At 37.3% G+C, this 21730-nt stretch overlaps 1 protein-coding gene across 1 annotated transcript in view; it reads right to left on the reverse strand.

The window, feature by feature from the left end:
• Positions 1–21730, reverse strand: part of OLA1 (Obg like ATPase 1) — a 123546-nt gene that overhangs the window by 25811 nt on the left and 76005 nt on the right. Inside the window, exons 6-7 of the mRNA XM_038751887.1 lie at positions 15331–15411; positions 14962–15059 (exon numbers count right to left, since the gene is read on the reverse strand). Of these exons, the coding sequence (XP_038607815.1) occupies positions 14962–15059; positions 15331–15411 (179 nt within the window). The remainder of the gene's footprint in view (positions 1–14961; positions 15060–15330; positions 15412–21730) is intronic.

The raw sequence follows: 21730 nt of genomic DNA on the forward strand, positions 1-21730 counted from the left end.
TCAATGCTCTATTAGCCACAAAAGAATTCAGGTACAATTACTGAGGTAACTGGTGTTTGGAGCACAGCAAAGCAATTTCCCACAGAGTGACTTACAGTTCAATTTACCAGTTGGGCAAATATTTTGTGCTCTGTAGTGGTCTGGAGAGTTAAAAGCTAGAGGTTACATTTGAGCAATGTTATACTTTGAAAAAAGTTTCTTCAACTGAAGGAGGTATTTTAGATTTCAAAGTAAAGATGCCTGCCCAGAAAACATTTCTAAGATTATTTCATGGTTTCCTCATTAACTGGGATTACAAAGTTGATCAAAAAGTCAGTGTAATTTTGTCCAAAAGTAGTTTGTAATTCAAAACTCTATGTAACCATTTGTTTTGCTCATCTAAAGCGGACACTAAATCACTGTATCCCTTAATCACATTTTTTTCTAATCAGCTGGTAGAGTAATGCTATATTTCTTGATTGGATTATGGAATAATTAAAACTATTTAATCTAAGGATGCCTAGAAGCATTGTGTGGATTATAAAACTGTAAATGGAAACAGAATGTGGGGGGAATCTCCCTTGGCATATTTGCTCACTTGGCATCCTGTACTTCAAAATAAAACAGCAGGGAAGAAGATTGCTAATACTCAACTCAGTTGAATGTATGCTCTACCTATTTCTTTAGGTTCAAGAATAAAATCCATCTTTTTTTCATCCCAATCTCCTTTCCTATTTTAAAGGAAAAACTGACTGAATGGCTATTCATAACAACAAAATGGCAAACATAACTAACCCCATTCCTCTTGCTCCTTGAAGCAAATACATAAAGAGGACCGCAAGAGAAGCAAAATAAGGCAAGGCAGTATGTCCGCTGATGGACTTTCAAGTCCCATTAACCTTATTTATTTTTCAGTCTTTAGATAATGCTAAGGAAAAGAGCATCATGGACATAGTTTACACGTCAAGTATTCTGGTAACCACAAATCTATTTATGTAATTCATTCCATGAACATGTCAAAATGCAATACGAATTTGTGTGTGTTGGCGGGGGGGGGGGGGGGGGGGGGTTAACCATAGACGAGCCTACTAATTCCATCTACAAGTGCACCCTAAGCAGGTATATTACTATTATAACTTTACAACTGTTTGTTAAAACCCAGATTTTAATAAAATATAACATTTAGGTTTCTAGCACTAACATCCTAAGGCAATATGAGAACACAAATCCAGGGTAATTATTCACACACCAAGCAACTGTAAGCTAAATCATTTCTGAAGACCTGAATGTGTCAAGAACTTTGACAATTATGACTGGAGCCAGGAAACTGTAGCACTCCAGAATTTCTTATGAATTTCTCCAGTTACTTTTTATAAATGCTGTCTTAGATGACAGCTTAATGTGTACCACATGCAATATTTATTCTTCTTCAGTGTCAGACTGTCTAGCCATCCAAGGGAATACAAAGAATGTCACTTATTAGGACAAAAGCACAAGGAAGGTAATCAAGGACATATGTAACATCAGCCAATCATGCCCTATTTCAACATCCTATTCCATTCATAACAGTTCAACAATTATTTGCTTACTGATAACTTGCTTTCAAGCTGTTTGTGTTCCCCATAATGGTGGTTTGCATTTATTTTGCTCTTTAGAATTGGACACTTGCTGTGCCATGCATGTTTGTCAAAACTTTTTATCTTCTGTCAGAAATCATTTAGCCTATCAAACAATTTATTATTTGTCAGGATCCACTAATACAACAATCCAATAACCCTCAATGTCAATAGGGCATTGAAATAACTACATATAAAACGGCTAACGCACGATTACTAAATGTTTTACAGGGGAAAAAAAAGAAAAATAGCATCAGGAAATCTTTTTAAAAGTACTCAATTGTTCTTTAGCTCTTCCAGTAGTTAACACATATACTTCCACTGCCAACAATAATTATAGCCATTTTGATTTTTCTTCCTTTGTTTCCCTTCCCCAGAATCAAGGACTGCCCACAACTTGTGATTTATTTAGAGGATGAAAGGCTATATAAAATTTGATCATTTAAGGAGAGATAGTAGAAAGACGCAAACGGTTTTTTTCTTGCCAGCCAGAAATTTTCATTCACAATTGAAGAAATCCCTGAGGGATTCTTTTGCCACTCCCTAAATGACATGGTAAGCACTAGTGAATTATGGAAAATAATATATTAGAGTTTGTCCATTTAGTTGGAAACCTACAGCTTCTCAGGCACCTTGAGTAGTCATGATTCTGTTACCATTTCAAATGCTTTACAATCCTATTTGAGAGATATTTAAGAGTTTAGACTACCATTCTCCAGCAGCTATAAAGCAAACCAAAAAATGTACTTATGCTATTAGAAATAAGGAAAGAAGGTACCCTCTTGTTTCCCCACTTAAATTAGTGTTGTTTTTCATTTGAAAGCAACCTCGCCTCTGTAAAAACTGTAATTATTAATGTCGCTGTGTGACCTTGGGCAAGTCACTTAACTTCTCTATGCTTCGGTTATCCCCTCTGCAAAATGGGGATTGAAATTGTGAGCCCCACTTGGGACATGGACTGTTTCCAACCCGATTTGCTTGTAACCACTCCAGCATTTAGTACAGTGTCTGGCACGTAGTGAGCACTTAACAAATACCATAATAATAATGATAATAATGTCAATTTCTTGGGGCCAACTAAGCAACTGATGTCTGTCTTCCCCCACTCTAGACTGTGAGCTCATTGTGGGCAGTGGAAAAGAGCCCGGGCTTTGGAGTCAGAGGTCATGGGCTCAAATCCCGGCTCCACCAATTGTCAGCTGTGTGACTGTGGGCAAGTCACTTAACTTCTCTGTGCCTCAGTTACCTCATCTGTAAAATGGGGATTAAGACTGTGAGCCCTCCATGGGACAACCTGATCACCTTGTAACCTCCACAGCGCTTAGAACAGTGCTTTGCACATAGTAAGCACTTAATAAATGCCGCCATTATTATTATTATTATTATTGTGGGCAGGGACTGTCATCGTTTATTGCTGTATTGTTTTTTCCCCAAACGCTTAGTACAGTGCTCTGCACACAGTAAGAGTTTAGTAAATACGATTGAATGAGTGAATGAAAAAGCCTGAGAACTCTCTGCTTCCAGCCTCTCCCCACTCCAATCTATAACTGCCCACAACAGCATGGCTTTTTTTCTTGGTGCATCAGTCAACACACACAATGATGATGATGATGATGATAATAATAATAATAATTCCATGATTTGTTAAGCACTTACTATGGCCAGGCACTGTACTACGCACTGGGGTGAATACAAGCAAATCAGTTTGGACACAGTCCTTGCCCCACATGGGGCTCAAAGTCTCAATCCCCATTTACAGATTAGGTAACTGAGGTACAAAGAAGTGAAATGACTTGCCCGAGGTCACACAGCAGACAAGTGGCGGAACCAGAAATAGAACCCATGACCTTCTGCCTTACAGGCCTGCACTCTATCCACTGAGTCCCGCTGCTGAGAAAAGAAATTCTCTGCTTTCTACAATGCATGACTAGTGCTGCAGTTCTGAAAATAAGCACCTAATCCTGTAAAAAGTCTATCTCGACAGGATTTCAGAACAACATGAGGAGGCTAAAGGGGGAGAGAGCAATTTTGACTACAGAAAAGAAAAGCAGGCAAGAGTTTCAGGTAGTATTCTTTTTTAAATAAAGCTTCAAGATTGTCTTAGCACATCAAATTACAGAGAAATTATGAAATTTGTAACATTTTTATATATATCTCAAAGTTCAAAATATAATTGTATGTAAAAAAAGAGGGGCTTGAATAATCATGGATAAAGTAGCCTGAAAAAAATATTATTAATTTATTCACCTATAAATTCTTGGGCCCCTCAAGGAGAACTGTTCAAAAGTAGCTGGATTTAATACATTGCTATCAATCTAATGTATGTGCAATGAAAACCTAAAGGCTTGGGAAATATGAAATGACAGCTTAGTTTAAAAAAAAAAAGGAAATAAGCCCACTATACTTTTTAAGGACATAAAATGTACTTGTATTACATTTTCCCCTGCTCTTTTTAGGTAAGAGAACACATTAATCTGGTTAGGCTGGTTAGTATTCCACTTGGGCTGATTTCACTCTCTGGAATTCACTATTTAAATGTTCACGAATGTTTACAGGACTGCTTCTTCTGATGAAAATCCAAGCCAAGGTACCTAGATTGGCTTGACAGAAATGTATCAAAGACAAAAAGTCTACTTTCCGTTAAAGACCCACTGAACTGACAACACCTTATGACATTTCCAGAACTCAAGCTGGAATGAGGCTTACAGAAGTCGCGTCGCAACCTGTAAACCAAGTTAAGGAACATGAGCAATATGGTGGGATACCAAAATTGAAGTCATCCGAGGGCTAGGCATGTGCCACAAAGCCAAAAACTTCTACACATCACTAAGGACCATATGAAAGGCTTTGGAGACCATACAAAGTCCCAGTGCTCTGGACTACCTAGGCCACAAAATTTATGAAGATTCTGAGACTATTCCTGGAACAAAGTCAGTCCCCTACCATTCAAGTTAGGTTCACATCAATTGAGTTGTGCTGAGTGAAACACATGAGGAGAAAGTACTCCCATAGATAAACAAACAGCTATTGGAAAGTGAGCTGAAATGACAATACCAAAAGCAAGAAGGCAATGGAAACATTTTAAGGATAAAGGAAAACAAATTTTCAGGCAATGCTTCCTCCAACTGAAAACTAGGCAGCAAAAGATAAGTCAAGAAGGGAGAACTACAATTAAGAAAGCAACAGTTCTTTTCAAACCAAAGCTTCTCAAGATCAAGGAGGCAAAAGAAACTGCCTCAGGCCCTGCAATCAACAAACACAGTAGCACATAAAGCAAAGTCTCTGCCCAGTGTGGTCAGAGCCACGTTAATTTCGGTGTCAGTGGCATCTTCTTCAGGTACAAATTAGGACAATTATATAGACATACATAAGCATCACCTGTGGTAATTACGGAATTGGAAAACAAGCTCTGTAAGACTATTTACCACCTTTCCTTTTCCCTATGAGCGGAAAGATTTATATACAAGGACCAGAGATTTCAGCTGATAGTCATTTAGAGTCACTCTAATGTCTTAGATCACGTCCTAAATCTATTCTCTATTCGTGGCCTGCAAGATCAAAAAATTGATTACTTCCCGGAGATTCTACATGAAAAAAATGAAATAAATTTAAAACTAGTCTCTTTGCTTCCTTGTGACTGTCACTCTTTTACAATTAGAAATGAATTTGGTTTTTTCCTTACTCAAAATCCTTGTGTGCACCTGACCATTTCACAATATGGCTAGGGAGTAGTGAATTGCTCAGATGTAACATCTTTTTAGAAAAAGCATACTAGCAAGCTGGTTGACTGCCATACTCTCTGCTTTTTGAGCATATCTTCTTGCATGTAAATTACTTTAGGCCTATCTTCCCTGTTTGACTATAAACATTCTATGAGCAAGGATTGTGTATTTTTACTCTATTATGCTTTTGCAAGCACCTACTATATTGATTGGCTGATTCGGCAAATTGAACACAGTGGTGGAACTGCACATCACTAGGCTTATCAACAATAACTATAATGATATTTATTAAGTGCTTCCTATATGATAAGCAATGGGATCTCTACAAGGTAACAGAGTCCCTAGCTCAAATGGGACTCGTACTCTATCAACCCTATTTTCAGATAAGGAAACTTAGATCGAGAGAAGGTACTTTTTTCAGTGTGAAAAGAAGCCTGGATGTTTCCATATGTCTTACATTTTCTGAGCTACAGAATGGCCATCAAGTTGTCTATCACTAAGAGAATGAATGTTCTCTTGGGTGTCAACCTGGGAGTCAGAGGGACCTGGGTTCTAAATGCAGCTCCACCACTTGTCTACTGAGTGCCCTTGGGTACGTCATTTACCTTCTCTGAGCCTCAGTTACTGCATCTGAAAAATGGAGATTAGGACTATGAGTCCCATGTGGGACATGGACTGTGTCCAAAGTGATTAGCTTGTATCTATGCTAGTGCTTAGTTTGGTGCTTGGCACATAGTAAACAGGTAACAAATACCATTAAATAAAAAACATCTACATTATCTCCTATCTGTTTTCCTTTGTCTCCCTACACCCCTGCTTTCACTGCTGGATACTCCTCGAATAGAGGATTCAGGTTTATTTTAGTTAAGTGTAGGTAAGAAGAATGTGGGTCAATCAATCAACTGCATTTACAAGGCACTTAATATGTGCAGAACACAGCACTAACCACTTGGGAAAGTACAATATAATATAAACAAGAGCGGGGGATACAAATTAATTGGAGAATCCTGCAAGTGTAGCATAATAGAATTTGGAAATTTTTTAAGAATATACAACTCAGCTCATACAGGTAAACAAAAATCATTTGAAAAGCCAACTCTGGCCCTTTATTTCAATTATTCATATATCTAAATGTGGTCCTTGGAAAATTCTCATGGAGACATTAAGGTATCTCAAAGGGACACTAAAAGTGGATTACCACTAGCTATATAGACTTGGATTTGTTCTTTTAAAATTACAATTGTTGGTGCCAACACAAACAGGCTAGCCTATCATTGGACAGCTTATGCCAAAAATTGATCTCATACTTCTTTGCTGTATAATTCTTTAAATTCCAAACTCCAAAAAATATTTGGAGAGAATTTGATGGAATTTACTGCTGTCAAGAAATCAGAAAAAAACGTGTTCCCTTGCTATTCACACAATTACTCTCTGCCAGAAACTCATGTTTTAGATATGTGCCTTGACTAGAATATTGTCAGGCTATTGGGAAACGTCGATCCAGTGGTACAAATCTTTTTGGATTCAATGCACTGTGATGTTGGAAGAAAATCTGTTTGTATACAGATGTCAGCTGCATGCAACATTACATACAGTGAGCACAACAATATGAGTTTTCTTTAACATGAGTTTTTGCAAGTACACAAGCCTTATATTGTAGGAAACCCAGGTGTGCACTTAGGAAATATTTAAAATCCTGAAATGCTCCACTGAGGCTACATTTTATCTACTTCAGGATCCAATTCTTTATCAGATTTTTCTTTGCTCCCATTCTCCCCAATACACCATGGTGATATTTACTACTGCTATGAAAACCAGGTAGAGTTACGTGCACTCTAAGAGAAACTGAAAAATTTATTCCCTAAAATAAGGACTTTTAAAAATCAGGTATCATATTCCAGTAAAACTGGCTTATTAAAATTAAATGTTTGTTGGTTAAAATTTAAGAAGTGAGATGAGGTGGACCATTTAACAGCTTCTTGCTCAATAAATCCTTGCCTTACACTTAACAAAACATGGTACCTCACAACTGTTTTAACAAAAGATTTGAGGCACCCATTTTGGAGGCTGATCTAAACATAAACTGATTATGTGATGAGGATATAGTCAAGAGCAACTACAGTCTTTGCAATATGGGTCTATCCAATCCTAAATCTGCCTATGTACATCAACCACTATGGTAATTGCTGGAGACTTTTTCTATTAAAAAAGAAAAGAGGGAATGATGACAGATCGTGATCGACTATTTATTTCTCTCATTAAAATAGCATTACAACTGCAAGTAAAGTTAATAGTATGCTAGAAATATTAATTGATTACACAAAAATATACTGGGGTTCCTTAAGCGAGCTAAGTCACATCTCCCCACCTGGGCTGTGAGCCCGTTGTTGGGTAGGGATCGTCTCTGTTGCCAAACTGTACTTTCCAAGCGCTTAGTACAGTGCTTTGCACAAAGTAAGCACTCAATAAATACGACAATGAATGAAACAAGCCCTTCCCATCGTATCACGCTGCTATATCTTATGGCTTCCCACATCTTAAAATCTGAAAAATCCTGGACCTGGGAACTTGGATGCCCTTATATCCCTTAGGAAGACACAGAAACTTAAAAACAAAACACATAAACACTGCTGAGGAATTTCTCCAAATGCTGACATTGAGTTTTAAAACTCAGAAAAAAAGAGGCTGGAACTAGACATGAACCAACAAGTTTCTGCTACATTTTTGTTTTTAAGTTCAGCTTATGTACATGATTCTTTCTCAACTCTTCTTCGTACAACTGAAATGTTAAGACTCACATTAACTATATCCCTAATTTCTGAAGCAAAGATCACTGGCATCTGTATAGACTGTAAGCTCGTTGTGGGGAGGGAATGAGTCTACCAACGCTGTTTAGAATAGTGCTCTGCACACAGTAAGTGCTCAATAACAACTATTGATGAAGCTGATGACAAGAAAAATTAAAAATTGTCTTAAAATAGGTGATTAATTTGGAGTTTGCCTGGGGTGGACAAACTTTTGTAACAAAAGTAATATTACAAAAAACTGTCTCTAGGTGGTTGTTTAAACACAGAACCCAATGAACATTGCTCTAAAACATTTGAACATATTCAAAAGCCACACACTGAATTTGACCAAATTCTGTTTCAATGTCATAAATCATTCACACATTTACCACAGGATAAAAATCAATTGTGCCATCTGAAAGATGTTTACAAATCCATCTCTACAACCCAGAGAGGTGATTCTGATTCTGCCTTACTCTCGCAGTGTGAATCCAGGTAGGATCAATCAGTCAATTGCATTTACTGAGCACTTACTGTGGGTAGAGTGCTGCATTCATTCATTCATTCAATCGTATTTATTGAGCGCTTACTGTGTTCAGAGCACTGTACTAAGTGCTTGGGAAGTACAAGTTGGCAACATACAGAGATGGTCCCTACCCAACAGTGGGCTCACAGTCTAGAAGGGGGAGACAGACAACAAAACAAAACATATTAACAAAATAAAATAAATAGAATAAATATGTACAAGTAAAATAAAAAGAGTAATAAATATGTACAAACATATATACGTATATACAGGTGCTGTGGGGAGGGGAAGGAGGTAAGGTGGGGGTGGGTGGGGAGGGGTAGGAGGGGGAGAGCAAGGAGGGGGCTCAGTCTGGGAAGGCCTGCTAAGTGCTTGGGAGAATAACATCATCATCATCATCAATCGTATTTATTGAGCGCTTACTGTGTGCACAGCACTGTACTAAGCGCTTGGGAAGTACAAGTTGGCAACATATAGAGACAGTCCCTACCCAATAGTGGGCTCACAGTCTAAAAGAGTTGGTAGGCATGTCTCCTGCCCACAATGAGCTTACATTGTGGAGGCTGACCTAAGAAATAACACAGTAAAACCAGGGGGTTCTAAGGGCAGACACAGGGGCCACTTGCGCCTACCCTAGAAGGGATCCTAACCCCATGTCCACCCTAGAACAAGGCAATTTTAGGTGCAAGGATATATACATCTGGAGTTTTGTCCTAGTGAAATTTGTTAACTTCATTTTGAAGAAAACAGACCCCTCATAGTTACCAATATTCCACGTACAAAGGGAACGTCTTCTCACTTGAAAGTAGTCTTGAAGGTAAATTCAAATATTTAAAACTCGCGTTATCCAGTTTAATCACAACTTTCACAGTAAGTAGGGGCAAAGAAATTTGTTCAGGATGAGACTCAAGATTGCTCTGATTTGCTTCCATTTATACTACAGCCAGCTTAATTTCTTTCATCTCTGGACCTGTGGACGCACGCTAATTTTCAGAGCCATTTTGAAATGTATACCATCAAAATAAGGCTGGGATTTGGTTTGGTGTCCTAGGATAGATTTCATCGCCACATACCACAAGAAAGCACTTCACCCTCTTTCAAGAAAGTTAAACAGAAGTCTAGCTTTGTATATTTCATAGAATACTGCTCCTAAAGAGGCAGTAAACTCTTGATTACCCTGCTTCAGTTTACATGTGATGCTGTTAATCCACACCCTTCTTATGGTGTGTGTGGCGGGGTGTCATCAGGGCTCAGCAAAGAAGTTCCCTGCCCTCACTGTAAATCATCATCATCATCATCAATCGTATTTATTGAGCGCTTACTATGTGCACAGCACTGTACTAAGCGCTTGGGAAGTACAAATTGGCAACACATAGAGACAGTCCCTACCCAACAGTGGGCTCACAGTCTAAAAGGGGGAGACAGAGAACAAAACCAAACATACCAACAAAATAAATCACGGCATGGGCTTGAATTGTGAGCAGAACTTGGGATGTCCAGACCTGCTTTATGCAGTGAATCTTGCAGTAAAGACCCCCTCATAAATGGATGCACACCTGCTTTGTTGATTGAGAGTGTCCTGAGTGATGGAGCCACATGCAGCCGGTTGGGGGGAGGATCCCTAAATTTCCCTTTCTTCTCCTCCTCCTTCACCCTCCAACTCAGGCATGCCACTCAAGTGGTGGGTGCAAGGGTGCATCTGGCCAGACAACTCTTGGGGGGTATGTCAGTCAGTCAGTCGCATTTATTGAGCGCTTACTGTGTGCAGAGACCTACACTAAGCACTTTGGAGAGCACAATACAGCAATACTTCAGATATTTCCTGTCCACACTGAGTTTAGACACACCGCCTGCTCAGAAGCTGCAATGTGGCGTCTAAGCTGAAAAACCAACTTTGCCACAAAGTATATCTTTTGATTACTGGTGGGTTTTTATCAGTTTTCTGGTTTGTAAGTGCCAGAGGTTTAAGCCGGAGAGTCAAGCATTTTCTACATTCTACAGAACAATAAATTTAAGGCAGAGGCTAAAATAACTTCTAAGCATTATAACTCCTTCAATCTGCTGTACCTGTCTTCTGGTAAACTGAGTATTCTCGTTCACTCCTCAGGCCAAACCAAGTATTGACAGCTATAGACAGGATCTTCTAAAACAGCAAATCCTTAATGCCTTATGGTAAATTTCAGCAGCTCATGAAAAAATAATGCAGGTTGAGGAAAATAAAAATAACTTACAAACAAAACTAATGTGAAATGGTAATTTCTGAACAGATAAAACACACTCTTGGCTGCTGCATAAAGTGACCCCGCAAAACCATTTTTAAAAACACAGAAGAAGTTGGGCCTTCAACCAGAGAGGAAAACTGGTATGGTTTTCTTTAAGAAAATCTTCATTCTACCTTTTTCTTTGAGAATTTGGCAATATTGACCCTCGCAAGAACAAGTTTACTTGAAAATGTTTTCTGAAAATTTCATTAATAATTTTAAAACATTCTGGCCACACTTTCACAACAGGAGATTTGCCCATTTAAAGCCTAAATTTTTCTTTAGCGCATTTATGGCTGGGACTGATGTAACAAACTTAGGGACAACCAACATCAATAGGATGGATTCTCAAAGGTAAAAGTTTCCAACAACATAAAAATAAGAATGTCTTTTTCTTTTCACTGAAAACACTGAGTTCCTTAAATCTCTAGTAAAGATCAATATAAACAAGCTTCAAAGACTTTGCTGCAGCCTAAATGAAGAAACTCTTCCTTATATAAGCTAGAAGAAAAGTTAAGTTGGCAAATCAAAATCAAAAATAAGCTGTTAGAATTGAAGCAGCCATGATCCTTATACGGGAGGGGAGAATACTAACATGCATTTCATCAAACGGTCTCTTCCTCCTCCTCAACATGTATTGCAATATTTTCAGACCCTCTATGGATTTCTTAGGTTCAAGTTCAAATTCAGATGATTGAAATCCTAGCAACCTTAACAAATAAGACAACTTTTTTAAATTTTAATGAAACTTGGGAATCTGCTTGGGTCCACAATATATTTTACAGTATAGCTTCGATATTTACACATCTATTTCCAAGTTCACCATACCTGCTAACCTGGAGAATACTAATCAAAGTTATGCCCTCCCATATAAATCAACAAAGATCAGCTTGGGAATTACTCCTTTAGAGATAACAAATATAGGAACTCCTCTCCTTCTCTCCCCACCGCCCACCCAACACACATCAATGCCTGTATTTACCAAGTGGATTTTTCTAAATAAGGTGATATTTCTAAAATAATAAAATTCAACTTTTGTCTTTTCGCTGCAAAAATTTAGACACCTGGTAATGAAAAATAGCAGTTAAATGGATACCCATCTGAAATTAGTTCACCTGACTTCTTAATTAAACGTCATGGACTGCATCCTCGTAACAAAGGATCAAAAGGTACAAAGATTGAAATTTAAACCCCTAATTAAGCTATGGTTTGACAGTTCCAATGTCCTGTGCTTGCATGACACCTTGGCTCAGGAGGCAGTTTCAAAAGAGAGAACTGACCACCACATTATTCTTAGATATGCGTAAACTCCGATCCTGTTTAGAAGTGAAATTTTACAAATGCTACCAAATGACTGACCCTCTGGTCCATAAAACCACAGACTATTTTAACCAGCTTTTAAAAAGAATAATACTTTGTAATAAACATGATTTCTATACAGCATCATGATTACTGTCATCTGATCAAAACACAAGTGCAACTAAAACAGCTGCCATGTCAGCTTCTCTTCAGGGGCTAGGATTTAATCATAAATCAACTGAATGACTAATTCAACATTGTTAAAACCAGTGAGTAGATGCTTGGAGCCCTTCCAGTTTTTACATCTTTCAAAAGGTCAATATACCTACTCCAAATCACAATAGTTCTATCTTTCAAAGTGTTTTCTTCTCTAGGATTGAAAAATAACATGCTACCACTTGAACTTGAGTGTGTTTTAACTAGTAATTAAAATGTTCCTTAATCTTGAAAGGGTGACCCACTAAGAAGAACGGCAATTTTAGTTTTCCTCATGTCCACTATCACAAAACTCTACCCCTGTTTTCTGACTCTTAAAATACTTTTCCAGTTATAAAAAAACTATGGAAATATTTATTGCTGACTGTTTCCTGCACTAACCTTAATCTGTTACAGTAACATCACAAATTAAACATTGAAAACAAAACTTTTCCTAGTTTAACAACTAATCCAAATAGACCTTAAGATTTGGAATATAAAGCAAGAGAAAAATTCCAACCCAAATTAAAAGGCATCTAGTAGTAAAATGCAGTCTAATCATTTACATCTGTTTGCATGACTACAAATGACGAAAAACCACTGTTAGTAGCCTTTAAAGTAAAAATTTATTTTGCACTTTAATGCAAAAACTGTGTTGCATAAATAGAAGATTTAAAGCGCAGAAGAGTGGCTGAATAAAAGGAAAATCGCAATCTTTCTGGCTCCAGTAGATGCCATTCCCTATCACATAATGTTTCCCACTCATAAATACATGAGAAATACTTCCTCAATCATTTTTTACGAGCAGGGATGCACAGGGGGTAGTCAATGGCTAGCTTGAGGGAAAATAGGAACAGCAGGCGGCAGAAACTGTACAGAAAATGGCTATGTGGTAAATTCTCTTCAGGAACATCACTCAGTTACCCAGTCTTTGATCTTTGAGCTACAATTACAGTAACATCCACAAGATTTAGAATCTTTCCCCAAAAAAGTCAGGCATTAGCTGTTCATAAACTCCATTCAATCTCTCTCTAAGGAGGCTTCCGATTTCATTACTCCAATACTTTTATAAATTAAAAATTGTAAATCTATACAAAGGTTTGCCTTCAATTGGCAGTAACCATATCGTCATCCCAACGAGACTCACAAAAAACATGGGGTGTCTGGCGACGGCTAAATCACAGACTGGCGTCGCTCAAGCAGCCTGTCTGCCATTAGGGTCTGGGACATAGTATTTATTGCACAATTAAAGCCAGGGAGCTCTACCTGTAATCTTCCAAATACAGGTGTGAGAAGTCCTTTCTGCATGGAAATTGACTCATCCCTTCTCACCTAAACTTTGATGTCTATATTGCTACCCTGAGCCTCACGAAACCTCAGTATTTACACTTAAAATTAGGGTGCTAAGATTTATTGCACAGAGGTCGAGCAATAAATTAAAAAAAAATATTTCCCAATGGGAATCACTCTTCACGCATTAATCATCATATTTACAAGACTCTGAAACAAGACAAAACTGATTCTTTGTTGGAGAAATGGTGCTTCCGATGAAACGTAAACTTTCTAGAACAGTACCAACGAAGAGGTTAAATCCAGCTTCCTACCATGAACACAAAATGTCTTATAGTACTATCAACAGGGCAGTTTTAGTTGCAGTAATTTCACAGAATTTATTCTAATGATTTATTGGAGTTAACCATCTGACATTAATTATTGTTTTGGCTTCCAGTCTATGAATGTTTATTTTTCAGTTTAAAGCCTTCTCACTCTTTGATATCATATGGAAATGAGAATTTTTAATGGAAAATTGAAACCATGTGCATCTAAGTACTTAATGAAGTACAGGGAGAAAGAGAGGGGGTATTTTAGGAGAATTCTGATATTTTACTTCAGATATTTGGATTTGTTTGGATAATTTAATAACAGAAAATACTGTACACCCAATGAAGCAATCAATCTTGATAGTCTGCATATATGTATTTGTGCCTGCACGTATGTGCACACATATAACTTTCCTGACTTGGATAAAGTGTGATTAGCCATTCTAGTAATATGCTAAAAATGACAGAGAGGGGAGGGAGGGGGAAGAACAGTTCAGTTTAGAGACTGTGCCTGACATTAAAGGACTTGGAAAAAAATGTATCCATTTCTTGAGTTTTTAAACTATAATGTTTCGCTTGTTAAGTGTATTTCTGATCCACAGTTATGAAGGCAGTCCTTGTTTTATGAAGACATAAATGCCAGTTCAACTGATAACATTTTGAAAGCCAAATCCTTTTACCTAAGTGCATTTTTATTTTGGCCCTTGACATGTGGAGGGGAAAAAAAAAAGAACCTAGACCAAAATCTTTAAAACCTGAAAATAACCATGACTTTGAAAAATTAGCATAGTTTTATACATGCTATTTGAGTTTCTGACATTGTGTGTTCATTAGGGATCCCCAACTACAAAAAAAGCGTCAAGACTAAACTTACGGTAGGGATTGGATTGTTAAAATATATAAAAACATAAATAAGCACGTAGGATAGATGTTGAGAAATACGGAAGATTTACAACAGTTAATCTGAACAACTCACCATTTGTTTTTCTTTCTTATGTAATCCTTTTCTGAAAGGTTAACCAAGTAGATCATTGGTTTTGAAGTCAGAAACAAGTGTTTATTCAACACTTCAATCTAAATAGAAGAGTAGAGTAGAATTATTTTATAAACGTTTTCTTGTGTGTTAATCACTTAAATTGACTTTGTTTTCAAGTTTATTTCCTTTTAGTACTTATTTACTACATATCCTAAGTGAAAATATTAAGTTTGAATATTATACTCTTTGCTAGGAAAAAAAATCTAACTCCTGCTTTTAAGCATCCATCACAAAATCTCAGGGAGTTTCATTTGTATCTGCACTTTATTTTTAACCAAAGACAAGTATGGAATAATATTTATAGCCTACCTCTTTGTCATTCCAATCATGATAGAAGCGGACAGGTTTCTTTTCATCTATAACCCAGGTTTTGATTTTGCACATTATGTCCTAGACCGGATTAAAAAGAAACGAATCCATTAAAGTAGATGAGCACATCCAGGTGGATACAAGACTTTTTAAAAAAGCATTCAGGGGCCAAGGTACATACAGTTCAAAAATCAATCTTAGAAAATATAAAATATTCCCACTTTTATTTTAGGGAAATTCAAACCACTGCCCTTCTAAATGATCATTTTTAATAAAAAGATCTTATCGATAATTTGGAAGCCAGGACCCGGTATTTTAGGTGGAATTCTTTAGAAAAAAACAAACTTAAAAATCAGAAAAGGCTATAATGTAAGAACATTTTAGATGAAACTCAATAGGGTATAACATTTCGCCATTGGCGGGTGAGACCTTCTACGTAATAAACATGCTAGTAAGGAGGAAATATAATTAGAAAAAAATTAAATGCATATATACCGATATACATAGATATATATTAATTCTATAATGTTAAACTGTACCAGGAAAAAAGTGAGCCTATTAGCGATGATCGACCCTTCAATGAATTCAATTGGGTAAAACCCTTTTTATTCTGAATTAATTTTTTGCCAACACCTTCTCCCTGCCCCCCAAAAAGTGAAACCTGCCAAAGCCTCCATTACACAATGGCAAGAGCCTTGCACTGGTGACCTCCAACCAGCTGCATTCACTTTCAGAACATCTCTCTCTGCTGGAAATCTAAAGGCCTTTTAGTTAGCAAGCTAGTGTGCATTCAGAAGGAGTAACTGCAGGAAGAGCCCAATGCGCTTTGTTTCTCTGGCCTTTCTTCACAGAAAGATTAATCATCTGTGAAATGGAAACGGCAAACAGCAAGTGACACAAACTGAACCCTTCAAGCCTTTCCTCATCAGTTTTGTGGTTCTGAATCTGAAAGCTGCGTGTGGCAAGGTTCTCCTTACAGGCAGGTGTTAATAAAAGGCTCTTGGGTCTGAAAGGTCAACCTTGCCTCTTCCAGAAGTAGTGCATTTGAGAGTCATCTGTTTTTTGTTTGATAATTTATGGGTCTCTTTACTGCATTCTCAAAACTAGGCATAATATGCAATTAAATATTTAATGAGAAGAATAATCAATTCCCTTGATTTTTCATCAGTGGATTTTACTGAGCAAAGGGCCAGTTATTTTTATAAAACATGCACTTTTGTAATTACCTCAATATTTAGAGCACCTTCCTTCTAAACCTTATCGTTACTGAGGGGAAAAAAAAAATAAGGAAAAGGCCCCATATGCTCAGATTCCGATTTGAAGCCCTCCAGGAAAAGGACTCCCCACAGATTTTAACAAGGAAGGGGCAAGCTAAAAACTTTTAATGAAATGTAACATGTTCCGCCTAAGAATAATCACTTTTACTCTTCTATAACTGAATTTCACTCATAAATGTTTAAAAGTGGCTAATGTAACACCATTTCCTACAAGGAGAAGATCAAAGTGCTATATTACAAATGCATTATGATTAAAAAAGCACTGTGCAGCCTTGCTATTAACTGTTCTTTAAACCCTAAAAGGCTTCCCATAGATCTCACTTGGCACTGCATATACAACCTTTGACAAGTAATGTAGACCATTTTTATTCATTGCTTAAAATTGTAGGCAATTATGTGCGTCACACTGGCCACCTGCAAATTCTGAATGCCTGCTCCAGTTGTCAGTGCAAAAAACTAATGTCGGAGGGGATTAATCTAGGGGGAGAGAGTCCTCTTTAATGGCTCCAGCAGGTGAAATGGCCCAGCTGGTTACTATGATGAGTGGCCAGAACAGCTTATGTAGAGACATGCAACAAAATTATACAAAAAGGAGAAAACAGTAGTACCATCCTATGTCTGGATCTGTGAGATGTTAGGTTTAAAAAAAAAAAAATGACAAGGGATTTGTTCCCCTTTATAACTTGAAAAAATATTCCAAGAATAGATGTCAAATGACCACATTCCACTTTTTAAAACCATTAGGTCCTCAAGAAATTCTGATAACTAGTGAAGGAATTTCTGATTACATCTCTTTTGACTTAATAATTTTGGCAATCCTTGAGAACTCCATCACAAAAGCTTTATGACATAATTTTCTCCTGGAGCAACATATTATATCACAAATTAGGGACACTCAAATTGCAGATAAAGACATCGAAGAGAATGAACTTGTAATTAGAGTTCTCTAAAAGTAGTATTTTCTAGTGAGTAACACTTAAGTCTTTTGGGGCCAATTACCAAATTGGTTAAGTTTCTGAACTTGCCTCTCAGAGTTGAGGATGTATAAAAAAGCCTTATAATACTTATCTTTGACCTGATGCCTATCTAATTAGCCTTACAAAAGACTTAATGGTCAAGGAGTATCATAATGAATTTGCTAAAGGCTTTTAGCTAAACAATTTTAATTCTAAGAGCACATCCTAAAGATCAATCCCCTCTTCGAGAGAAAGTGGTTAAAATCTACATTGGATTGGCTAGTTCTTTGGAAACACAAATGTTCATCAGAGCTATTTCCCTTACATAACTATAACACCATCCTTTCCTAAGGGAGATATTTATAAAGTAAAAATGAGCTCTGTTTCATACTTCATATTCAATTAAATAGGCAGAAGAAACATCCTCAACATAAAAAGTTACAGGGCGTGCCAACTCCATCCATTTTTCGGTCCTGCCACAGTTAATTTATTGATTTTAAAATAAAGAGCTAGTAACTTGGGAATTCAGTTCCTCAGAGAATATGCATATTAAGTTGAACTTACCCAAAATATTCCTCTTTTTATATCCAAGTTTACAAAGATGGAGTTTTTATTTTGTTTTTGAAATAGTTTATTAGTTTTAGTAATTTGTTTTCCTATGGGTGAGATGAATTTTGATTTTTCTTCCCTTCCCTCATTTGCATTATAAACTCCTTGAATTGAGGAATCAAATCTGATCAATTTTTCTGATTATTCAAAGCACCTTGTTTAGGGCTCTATACAAAACAGATCCTCTATGAATAATTTTTGGTGATATTTATAATGTCAATGTCATGGTTAAACAATTAAATTTGGCCCTGAACACCCTTCTTTTCATCACTTCTCCAGTGAAAGAGAAGAATCTCTTAAGTTTGCAAATACTGAATTGTTCGACTTTATTCTACTGCTACATAACTTTAACACTTCATAAAGATTTATCAATATTTAGAAATCTCACGCATTCACAAGTGTCTGGCATCTTGGAAAAACTACAACTATTTACAAGAAAGCATAACATTTCCTCTGCTGGACTGGTTTGATTTGCCCTTCTTGTTCTCAATATTTCTCTTAAACAGCTCTGTTCACCAATTCTTCTAACAACAGGTTTTGGACTCACAAAAACAGAAGCTCGATTGTACAGTCCTCTGCACAAAGTAAGAGACCAATAAATAGCTTTTTAGGGTTTAAATTTGAAAGCAGAGTCTTCTTGGCAAATAGGCTTACTAAAATCACATCTCCTCCAAGCGACCTTCTGGGAACAAGCCCTATTTCCCCTACTCCTTCTCCCTACTGCGCTACCCTTGCACTTGTCTTTATTCACCCCACCCTCAGCCCTGTAGCACTTACATTCAGGGCTCTGTACAAAACAGATGCTCACTGAATAATTTTTGGTGATGTTTATAATGTCAATGTCATGGTTAAATAAATTAAATTTGACCCTGAACACCCTTCTTAAGAATTATATTCGTAATTTATTTTAATGTCTGTCTCCCCCTCTAGACTGTAAGCTCCTTGAGAGCAGGGAACATGTCTTCCCAAGCGCTTAGTACAGTGCTCTGCACACAGTAAGCGCTAAATAAATACGATTGATTGATTGATTTCTACCAACTGTTACATTATACCCTTCCAAGTGTTTAGTACAGTGCTCTGAACACAGTAAGCACTCAAATACAACCGATTAATTGAAATTGCTGGAACTGTTATTTAAGCTTACATCAAAACACCAAGTATTACGTAGTTAAGCACGTCACTAAAACCTTCTCACTTTTCCTGACTTGCTTAAGTAATGAACAAACAGCCCCCACAAAAACAATCTATCTGATAGACTTCACTCTGATCTTTGTCAAATTCCACTTACTAAGATGTACGTTTACAATTCTGTGAAAGAAAACACACAAAATTCTACCAGAATTAGGGAATGATTTTCTGACAATGTGCATTTACCTGGATACAACACATGGCAGTTTTGGGCATAGAAAACATGCAAAAAGGAAACTTTTTATAAAATTGCCAGTTTAAGATGCATATCTGAGAAGCAGCATGGTCTAGTGGATAGAGCACAGGCCTGGGATTCAGAAGGACCTGAGTTCTAATCCCTGCTCCACCACTTTTTTGCTGTGTGACCTTGGGCAAGTCACATCACTTCTCTATTCCTCAGTTACCTCATCTGTAAAATGGGGACTAAGACTATGAGCACTACGTGGGACAGTGACTGTGTCCAACCTGATCAAGTTATATCTACCCCAGCGCCTGACATATGCTAAGCACTTAAATACCATTGAAAAAAACAAAACCTGGATCATAACCTTTTCAAATGCCTGGTTTCTGATTGTGTAAGTAGCACCATGTTCTTGAATTAACACACCAGCTGTATTTTTTTTAAGTCTCATCTCCTGTTTAAATGGAACAACATTTAAAAGCACACTTGTTATTCAATTTACAGTTTAGCCTGCTAGTAAGCAAACAGCAATGGAGTGGGCCTGCAATCTGGTTCAACCCAACCCAACCAGTTCAGATCCCAATGAACCTGCGTGACTGGCTCTGAGATGTGAACAGCCTTTAATCCAGGGCCCTCCAGGTTTTGGACTCATAAAAACAGAAGCTCGATTGTACAGGACTCTGAACAAAGAGACCAATAAATACTATTAATTTATTGATAATATTGGACTGAGTTGGGCCAGTGGTCATCAAGTCCAGTAATCTATCTCTGATAAGGACAAAAGCATCCTTGGAGAAGCAGTGTGGAGATTGTCCTCCGTAACACCCTTCTTCAAATTTGTATATGCATCTTCTAACAAAACATGGATATGTACTGAATGAACATTTTCATGGCATTTGTTAAGTGCTTATTATGTGCCAGGCCCTACACTGAGTGCTGGGGCAGATACAAGCAAGTCAGCTTGGGCACAGTCCTTGTCCCACATGGGGCTCACGGACTTAATCCCCATTTTACAGATGAGGTAACTGAGAAGTTAAGTGACTTTTCCAATGTCACACAGCAGTAAAGTGGTGGAGTTAGGATTAGAACTCAGGTCCTACTGATGCCCAGGCTCCTGCTCAATCCCTAGGCCCTGCTGCTTCTCAGAAAATGATCTTTGTGGCAGCATGTAGTACAAAATAAAGGGAAGAGAGGCTGAAGGCAGGGAAGCCAGTAAGGAGGCCAATACAATAAAAGTACGATTGGACCAGATCTTGTAGCAAGGTGATAGCTGTTTGAGGGGAGAGGAAAGGATGGACCCAGGAGATGTTAGGTATGAAAAACTGAAGATCGGGCAGTAGATTAAATTATTGCAAACCAAAGGACAATTCTAGATATTATTTATATTGCACTGAACTTGGTCTATAAGAAATATCCAGAAATCAAAGTTCTGCTCTCAAGGAACTTAAAGTCTCTTTTAGAACAGTACCTGGATTTGTGTTGTGGCTGATCATAACTTCCCTATTCTAGTTCTACCTGACCTAGATCTACTTAATGCTCTTGATCCAACCTCTTGCTGTTAGGGAATTCACCTCTCCTCCTACAGCACCTAATAACTAGTCATTTGGTCACAGTTTTCTCCCATTCAAGACAAATACCATGGGTGGGAAGGAAAGAATATTCCTCAAGCTAACAAATAATAAAGAAATCAACAGCTTTTACTGACCATCTACTGTGTGCAGAGCACCTTACTAAGCACTTAGGAATGTAAAAAAGAGATGAGACAAGATATCTGCCCTCAAGAACCATATAACCCAATGATGACTGCAATTCCATTTAGTTGGCAAGTAAGAAATGTATACTGTAATGCATTCCTAGGTGCAAATTTGTTGGTGTTGTTTTGCTTTAAAATGAGACTCCACATTTAGTTTACCAAAAAAGTGGTATTGCCACTGAATTTAAAATTTCTAAGTGAAAAAAGTACAACTCCTGTAGTCAAGCTAATTTAGTGCTCTTTAAATATTGAGCCCCTACTTATTTTTTGTTTGCTTAACTCATTTTAGTATATCCTAGACTGGTCTACTAGACTGTAAGCTCCTTGAAAGCAGAGATCATGTCTGCCAACTCCACTGTACTGTACTTTCTCATGGATGTAGTACAGTATTCTGCACACAGTAAATGTTGTTGTTGATTGATTACTTAGACAATCA

The sequence above is a fragment of the Tachyglossus aculeatus genome, chromosome 9 (assembly GCF_015852505.1).
Source record: "Tachyglossus aculeatus isolate mTacAcu1 chromosome 9, mTacAcu1.pri, whole genome shotgun sequence".
Classification (NCBI taxonomy): domain Eukaryota; kingdom Metazoa; phylum Chordata; class Mammalia; order Monotremata; family Tachyglossidae; genus Tachyglossus; species Tachyglossus aculeatus.